Below are 9547 nucleotides of genomic sequence, written 5' to 3'. Positions count from 1 at the left end.
AGAAACAGTTCATGAACTTAGAAGGAACACTGGTTTTATGACAACTATGTAGTCTACAAATATTTGTCTCATTTGTCTCAGGAAAATTGAATTTCAGTTTCCTGGCTTCAATACACGGAGACATGGACTGGGAAATGGTAGCAGGTAAATTCTGAATTGATTTGCATACTGGTTCTAGATTTGTGCCTCAAAAAATGTTAAAGCTACTTTTTATTGTGCATGACAGCCAAAGCATCAAGAAAGGAACAGTCAGTTGGTTGGGAAACTTCCTTGTTTTTTTATATTACACAAATCTTTAGAAAAGTATTTGTAGGTACTGATCAAGCGCACCTAGAAAGAAATGGTGGCAGCTGCCATTGGCAGGGCTTAGCCAATGATCAATATCAGTTACTGGCATCACTGACAAAGTTTTGCAGCTCAGATGTGGTGCGCTGAAGCTTTGTTGGTAAACAGATCAATGTAGTTACCTTTTTCACACTAAATCTCTGCAAACCTTATGATGATTACAAACAAACAGTGGATTGTGCAGTACTAGTTGTACTGAAAAACAAAATAATTAGGCAAACAATGATGGTAAAAGCAGCAATGGTTTAAAGAGCCTGTTCACCAATGCTAGAAGTCTAGCAAAACAAGATAGGCGAGTGTGAAGTCTTAATGAGTGAGGAGAATTATGACTTAGTTGGTATTGCTGAATCCTGGCTTTGTTCTTCGCATGACTGGGCTGTCAATATTCCTGAGTATACTCTCTTTCATAAAGACAGAGTCAAACAAAAGGGTGGTGGTGTCTGTCTGTATGTGAGAAGTGATCTAAAAGTGAATGTGAAAGAAGAAATTGCGGATGGAACAAGCGATGAGGTTGAGGCATTATGGGTGGAGTTGAATGTGGGGTTGAATAAAACACAATTAGTTATTGGAGTCTGCTATAGGCCCCCCAGTGCTAAGGAAGAAATAGAAAATCAACTACTAGCACAGAAAGAAAAAGCATCAAAAACTAGAAGTGTTTTGATCATGGGAGATTTCAACTACCCTGACATTGACTGGAGTAATGACACTACAGGAACTGCAAAAGGGAGGAAATTTGTGAATTTAATACAAGATAATTTTATGGTACAGTTTATAGAAGCCTCAACTAGGAATGATAGTCTGCTGGACCTAGTTCTTTCTAAGAATGCAGAGCTTATAACACATGTTCATATAAAAAAGAATCTGGGTAGCAGTGACCATAATATGATTTCATTTAATGAAAGCTGTAAACAGGAAGCAAAAACAGGAAAGATAAAAACATTTAATTTTAAGAGAGCAAATTTTCCATTATTAAGGGCGGCTATCTGTGACTGGGAGATGAGATGAAAGACAGATTGCAAAGGAAAATCAGGCAAACACCCCAATTTTTTTCACATATATTAATAGCAAAAATCCGATCTGAGCATGTAGGCCCCTTCAGGATGTTGTTGGGTTGGTAACTGGTGATAAAGACAAGGCACATTTACTAAACACTTTTTTTTAGCTCTGTGTACTCGAACGAATATGGCAGGGCTCAAGTCTAAATTCATTATAGCAATGTCACTGCCTTAAATGGGTCACAATGGCTCAGAATTGATATGATTGAGAAACAGCTGGGAAAAATTAAGGTTGACAAAGCACCAGGACCTGATAGATTACATCCACGTGTCCTCAAAGAGCTGAGATCAGTTATTTCAAAGCCATTATTTCTAATTTTTAGAGACTCTAGTCACTGGCAAGGTACCGATGGAATGGCGTAAGGCCAATGTGGTTCCTATCTATGAAAGGGAACAAAGTCATTACCAGGTAACTACAGAACCGTTAGTTTAACGTCCATAGTTAGAAAGGTCTTAGAGAATTTGATAAAGAACCACATAGAGGAGTTTCCGCTGGAAAATAACATTACAAATAATAGTCCACATGACTTCATGAAAGACAGAAGTTGTCAAACAAATTTACTCTCTTTTTATGAGGAAGTAAGTAAACAGGTAGAGAATGGATAGCAGATGATATAGTGTACTTGGACTTTGCTAAAGCATTTGACACTGAACCCCACAGAGAGTTAATATGAAAGTTTCGGTTGATAGGTTTAGAAAAGTAAATCTGTAAATCACTTTGAGATCATTACAAAGAACAAGAGGGCACTCTTTGCGTCTGGAGGAAAAGAAGTTTAAGCTCTGGATAAGGAAGGGATTCTTCACTGTAAGGTCTGTGAAAATGTGGAATCAGCTCCCTCAGGAAGTAGTTTCAGCAACTGCTATAGATTGCTTTAAGAAAAAGCTGGATGTTTTTCTAGAAGCACAAAATATATCTGGGTATTAAGGATTTAAAGTAAAAAAAACAGTGACTGTTGATCCAGGGAACATCTGATTACCTCATGGAATCAGGAAGGAACTTTTTCCCCTGTTGAAGCAAATTGTACCAGGGTTTTTTTTTGCCTTCCTCTGGACTAACTATGTCTTATAGGGTTTTATATCTGTGATATGTTTATTTCCCTAGTGGTTGAACTTGATGGACTTATGTCTTTTTTCAACCTAACCTACTATGTAACTATGAAATTTGAGGCCTATAAAAATGTCTGTGAAGGCAAATTTTTAAATTTTGCAGTAAAATTACTCCACCAATCGCTCACCATCAGTAGAGGTTTATTTGTTTTCCTTAAATGTCTTCATATTTACATGAATTGCATTGTTACTGTTCTTGCAAGGTTTTTAAAATAGAAGAACAACAATAGGATTGTTAAATATTAACAGGCCATTATGGTGGATATGTGGGTTGCCAGGAGAACTCAGTTAAAAGTTCTAAATTTATGTTTTGCATGTAATCAATCATGGTCATAAAATCTATATTGTTTTTTTTAAGTTACAGATTTTAAAAAGTATTATGTTTAATGTTCATTTACAGATTCCCCACTATTAGACACCGCATCTTTATCTGCAGCTGTGGCATTAATTGGAACTGTCTTGGCCCTTTTTCTTATGACAGTCTTCATAGTGGTACTTCTAACTCCTGGGAGGAAACAAGCTTCATATGTAGATACAGTGTGAGTATTCTTAATGCTACTAAATAATGCAGTGAAACATAATGGCTTGTTGCAAAAGCTTTTAACACAGTTCAGCCCAAGATTTTTAAAGATGCTTTATGTTGAAACACAGGAGGAATTAATAAGAAATCATAAAATGTTAAGTGACTAAAAAAAAAATAAAATAAGTTTAACCTGCATTTATTTTAATCCTATTACATAAACTATAGCAACATTTTTCATGGCCTGGTACTTCAAAGCTTTCAACCTTTCCTTCTAGCAAGTATGCATACTTTTGCTTTGTGCATTTGTTCTAGTGCACGTTTTCAATTTTTATAGTATGTTAAAACAAAAAGCACAAAAGAATTGTTGAATAAAGCCCAACCCCACACTAGGAGGTCTGATCAGGGTTTTGGCCTTTGGAAACCAAGGATTTCCTGATTTTTCTTTCTTTTTTTCTACAACTATTTTTTTAAACCAAAAAAAGGAGATCTGATCAGAGTTTTGGCCTTTGGAAACCAAGGATCTCCTGATTTTTCTTTTTTTTTCTACAACTATTTTTTTAAACCAACTTTTAAACTTTTTTTGTATGATTTAAATATTTTTTAAAAACTAATAAAACTAAAGAAAAATGTAAGAAACACCATTACTTTATTTGTAAAAAACTTTGCCATGCTTTGTGTCCGAATCATAGTTTCATGGAACAAAATTCAATAGAATTCATACCATATATCACAGTAAGCCATTTTTGTTTTGTTTAAAGATTTGGGTTTCAAAAATAAAATACATTTTGCTAAGCAACATTGCTAAAAACAAGCCTTGCTTTTGTAAAATGATGATAAATGTGTTATCTTATTCTATCTTTTATTAGGCCCATAGAGCTAATGTAAAAATTGTTTCCATTCAAAATGAGTATATTGCTGTAAGAACAATAGGTACAGACAGTTAGCCCACAATTCATTCTTGCCTATCACATTAAATATACCCACTGCTTCATAAAGCAAAATAATTGGTGTACAGATGCCCCTCAAAAAATGTCTTTTATCAGACCAACATGGTTTGCTTTTCCAAGGTATATGACAGGCTTTATGAGACAATTTCCCCCTCCTTCTTATCAATAAAATAATCATAATAATAATTCTCATGCAACAACCCTTCCCGACCAAATCAGCATTCACAGGGCTTCTCTCACTGCCTCCGCACCTGAAATCCATTTAATATACACATTGCTACCTAATATTCATATGAATAATTTAGAATTATTTTCCATCCATAAAATAAAATGAGACTTCCTTTCTTTGCAACTACATGGAGTCAGGACAAAAACAGAACCTACAAGTTTTGGCCATATTCTGCCTGATACCTCCACCGGGGCAATGATGCGGACAACTCAGAGCTTAGTGCAAAAAAAATCAACGTAATTTTTATTTAAAACAATTAACAATAATTAGTATCAAACAGAAGCATTAAAACAACACACACACATTACATATATAAATGTATACACACGCACATTACATATATAAATGTATACCATTCTGGTTACTGATAAAAGAAAAATATGTACAAAAGTATTGAAGCCCAGAAATCCTTTAAATTGTATTGCTATGAAAGACACTTAAATACAATAATAAAAGGCAGCAATTGCTCCAACATTTAGAGAAAATGAGGGTCATTGTGAATATATTCTATATTCTTTAGCAAAAGAGAGATTAGCATAGTATGTCTAGACTACAAAATCATTGATTGGTGCATAAAAATGAAATAGACATAAAATAGGTGTGTATACATAATAATGTATGTTCTCCTAACTGGATAAATGGATACAGATAAAAACAAATCCTGAAAACATAAATTTATTAGTAATATAAGCATAAATTGCATGTAATGGCTTTAAATTAATATTTCTGTCAACATGTTTGATACAAAAATTTGTGTTAAGCAGCATGTCATTTTCCTTCTTTATTTCTGTGATCAGCTGTAAAATACATTTTCGACTATTTTTCCTCCAGAATTGAGCTGCCACCTACACACAAACCTTACCCTGCATTCGAAGATCATTCAGTTTCTGTTCTTGGTAGAGAATATCTTTACAAGGTAGGCTACAGAGTCTGTTGCCATGGGAATAACATAATATAAAATATTGTTCCTTGAGGCTGTCAACTTTATATTAGAATTGTAGACAATCCTAATGAAACCTGGCTTTGTCCGTTATTTTATAGCATTGATTAATCTAAGCCTAAATGACTCATTTCTAAAAGCTCTTTCCTTTATTAAATCATAAAAGATAAAAGTCAGTTTGCTAAGCTGTGTTAGATTTTATTACCAGTGTTTATTATTTTATCTCACAGATCATTTTCTCACCAAATTGGTATTTTACATACATTATTATTGCATAGGTGAGGAACTATTAATATTTATCTATTGCGAACCCCTATTCATTTATCTCATAAAATGTTGTTTTTTTCCCAGGAAGCCTAAGTTTCAGCTCTGTCCAGTAGTGATTCAATCTGTCTATCCATAAAACCTTTCTACCTCTCTTTGTATATTGGTCAGCAGAGATGTCCTTATATCTAAAATATTAGTAGTCTTTCTTACAATACAGACTGATCCCATTTATTTAATCCTTCTAACTGGTGTTTTTTTTCTTTGGTTTTCCATTAGTTCTTGTGCAGTGCTTCTCATTTTGTCCTTGCCAAAATGTTGCAGTATATGAGTCTTTTTGGGTTTATCCAATATATGTTGTAACACACCACTGGGCTACCAAACCTAAATATTTACAGATTTTTTTTAGGGAGCAGACAGGAGACCCTCATTGATCTTGATGTCAACATCATGAGTATTTGCAAAGATTTCCATTAATGCTGCATTCTTAAATTATTACCCTTTTACAACAGTTCATTCATAGACTGTCAGTTTTGATGCAATGTGTAAAATGAATAACCTGTTCTTGCATGACATATAGCTTGGATTTGCAAATATCATGCCAGCTATAACCAGCTTTAGTGTGGCAAGTGCTAACATTTAAACTGGTCTAAAATATGTTAATATATACAGTCCCAAATGTACATTTGGGCAAAATCAGTACTTGCTGCAGTACATTTTCCCTTATTTTTCAATTTAAACATATTACAAGTACAGAAGTATATCTGATCATCTGCCAAAAATCCACCAAGCTAATACATCCTTAACAACATAGTGCCTCTGCTGCTGCACTGGAATACAAAGTATTATTGACAACACAGTGCCAGTGGTGCACAAAAATCCCAAAACAGTATTGAGTATTTACTAATAACCTTCCCCAATGGGCCCTGAAGTGTAAGCTTAGCATGGGATAGTTCTTTCATTATCCCAAGGCTAAAGAACTGTTTACAGCTTGATGTACTACATATTTAGTAGTCTTTTGTTTTTCAGTTAAAAGATCACAACTCTGGGGGAAAACAACAGAGAACCGAAAATTCCTCTTCCTGTCTTCAATCAACATCCAATACGGCATGTTATAGGGATTCACCTTATGCGGAACTTGAGCCTAGACAGGTTCACTTTACCAGAAGACAGTATTATCTATAAAGGAACTTTTATGAAACATGATCAATTTTTGTCCTCTCCTTTGGAAGGATGTAATATGTACACGTATGTTTCCAATCCTTAAAAATAAACAAGATTGGCTGCTTAATTTTGACTTTTGTCCTATTTATACCAAAAGTATAATTAGTGTATCGCCATATGCTTGGGTTTTTTAATTATATTTCACAGTTGGTACACACTTTTATTTTTATATATTTGTTTATTTACAGTTACCTAAAAAGCTCAGAGGTCACAGGATATAATCCATACATTTTATTGCGCTGTATTTTTAGATGCCATCTGTTAGGACTAAGTGCAGACATGTGCTGAGATTGTTTTCCAATAGTGACATCTTGTGTTCAGTGCTAAAATAAAAGAGTAATCACACTCCATTGCTGTGTATTTAAAATGTTGTTCTTAAAATGTACAATTATTAAATATTGAACAATAATTTTGTCCTTTGTGCAATGTATTTAGTAAATAAATGCTCTATTGATCTATGTCATTTAATATAGGTTCAGGTGGGATAAATGTAATGGTATCTTGGTAAACTAAATGTAAAACATTACCTAAACTGTAGGACAAGCCATGACAACATAAATTTGCACCAGTGAGTAATTCATCTATCAGACACACTTAGAAAAAAATATTCATAAAGTGCAAGCACAGTAAGCAGCGCTCTTGCCTTTGCAGCACTGGGGTCCCTTGTTCAAATCTTGACAAGGACATTAATGAAGTTTGTATGTTCTTCCTGTGTTTGTGAGGGTTTCCTTTGGGATCTCTGGTTTGCTCCTTCGTCTCAGAAATAACTTGGTAGGTTAATTAACTTTTCCCTAAAAATGGCTTTAAACTGTGGTTATGATATATGTTTATAGTAGGAACATAATAAATTATTATTATTATTATTATTATTATTATTATTAATAATAATAATAATAGGAAGAAGAAGAAGAAAAATAAACCCCAAACTTTTTTTTTTTTTAATAGACAAAATATAGAACCTTTGTTGGTCATTTGTTTGCTAGTTGTCCCAACTTTTAGGGATATGCAATATTTAAGATGGTCATCAGAACAAGAAGTTAAGGGAAATGTTCGTTTAATGGTCACACCAGGGACTGCTAAGAAGGGAATTTCCCTATTTTGTAGAGTTTACCTGTTACTTCCTGTTGTTTTTCCAGGATGAGAAGTAAAGAATTGACAACACAAACACAACATAAAAAATAATAGTACTTTTTTAACCCTTTCATTTACCCATCTTCTTGTCTATCCGAAACCCCAAAACCGAAAGAAATGTTGGGGGTATACACACATTTTAAATAGGAATAATTAGTGTTTTTGAAATATTATTTTCTTTTGGCCTGGGAAAAAATAGCATTTAAATTCCCTGCAGATATAATTCAGAGAATATTTCACTTGGTCGCTCCTAGAAGACTTTGCTGTGTAAACTCTTTTCTCTCTTAATTCAAACTTCCAAGGCAAGTTTGAATCTGATTGAACTCTACAAGAAACTTGAGCTAAGGCTGATCAGAATATGAGAACTGCTCAGCTTCTTTAGAACAGATAGATTGTTCTTTTTGTGTGCAGACTGTTCTGTGGGTGGAAACACATTATCTGGTATGAGAAACCAGCATTGGAACAGACTGTCCACCAAAGAGAAGTGGTAGATGTGAGATAATTGAGCAGGCTCTTTATACCTCTCCTAACCAATACATAATACATTTATAGTAATATTCTGCTGAACCTGTTTAAATTATTCAAGGCAGTGATCATGTTATGAAATATTTTTTAAACCTTTATTACAAAGATCATAAATGCTTAACTTTCCCTATCTCCAGACTGCCAACTAACACTCCAATCAATAGAGATTGTCCCTTCATTCTTAACAGAAATCTAATATTTATGGGAAAGTCAATCTCCTGGGTACTCCACAACTTTTCCTGGTTCCTCCCTCTGACTTCACGCCTCTGCTGTTTGCTACAGTGACAAGAAGTCAGAATGAGATACCCAAGAAATCAACTCTTCGGAAGTGTTTTTTGCAAATTTGGGGAATGGGAATTTGTCAACAGGGCAACCAGTAATAGTTTTACTGTCTTTCTTTGCAAGTAAAAAAGTTATGTGTTTTTTTCTTAAACAAGGTCACGTTAGATTTTTTAGTTATTTATTTTATGTTTATTTTACTTTATTTCAAACTATTGGACTATACAAACTGTTCAAACTAATTCAAAATATTGGACTGAATTCAAAGGACAAAAGAAAATATTTACTAGGAGTCAAGAATCTTAATAATTCCAGAAAAAGATTAAGGCACTCCGAAAGTAATATTACCCTTAAAATCACACCTTTCCATATTTATCACTAGAAAAAAGGGTCCATAAAACATTTACTGCAGTATTATGCTACAAAATTATGTAAGTAAATGTTATTTAACAACTAAGGTATAATTCCTTTTTATCCTTTAACCAGCGGAGGTTGCAAAGAAGAACTTAGAGGGCCGCATGCACCCAGACAAAACATTTCTATTGCTATTATCTGAAAACAAAATTTTGTGTGGGTTCAACATTAGACCCTCATTTTCAAAGGAGATTGACCGAGCCAGCTAGTAAGGATAGACTTTCCTAATTCATCTGTGCCTAATATCCTTCAGTTTGGTAGGATTTATATTATCAAGAAATAATGGACAAATGTGCATTCAAATTTAAAATGGTACAAAATGCCTAGTAATCTATCTGAACTAGCTTTTAGTTGCATATATCTTTACTAGCTGGTTTCTAAAATTCAACCAGGATATCCAAAAGTCTTTGGATTGTCAATTTCCAGAAAGCATAACTGAGGATATAATCTTAAAATGTTTCAGGCATACCAAGATCTCTTCTCTTTTGTTGAGGACAATATCTGATCTAGTAGTTTTGACCATTTATGATTTTAAATACTCTTACAACTGTACGTAGATCCACA

General features: G+C 33.7%; 1 protein-coding gene across 1 annotated transcript in view; it reads left to right on the top strand.

The window, feature by feature from the left end:
- NECTIN3 (nectin cell adhesion molecule 3) overlaps positions 1–6793 on the top strand; it is a 68715-nt gene extending 61922 nt beyond the window's left edge. The window contains exons 6-8 of the mRNA XM_072422084.1: positions 2908–3046; positions 5038–5122; positions 6440–6793. Of these exons, the coding sequence (XP_072278185.1) occupies positions 2908–3046; positions 5038–5122; positions 6440–6595 (380 nt within the window). The 3' untranslated portion in view covers positions 6596–6793. The remainder of the gene's footprint in view (positions 1–2907; positions 3047–5037; positions 5123–6439) is intronic.
- Positions 6794–9547: the final 2754 nt, after the last annotated feature.

Source organism: Pyxicephalus adspersus, chromosome 1, assembly GCF_032062135.1.
Source record: "Pyxicephalus adspersus chromosome 1, UCB_Pads_2.0, whole genome shotgun sequence".
NCBI lineage: Eukaryota > Metazoa > Chordata > Amphibia > Anura > Pyxicephalidae > Pyxicephalus > Pyxicephalus adspersus.
Note: the sequence above shows the minus strand (reverse complement) of the source record. Positions and strands in the feature narration are given on the sequence as shown.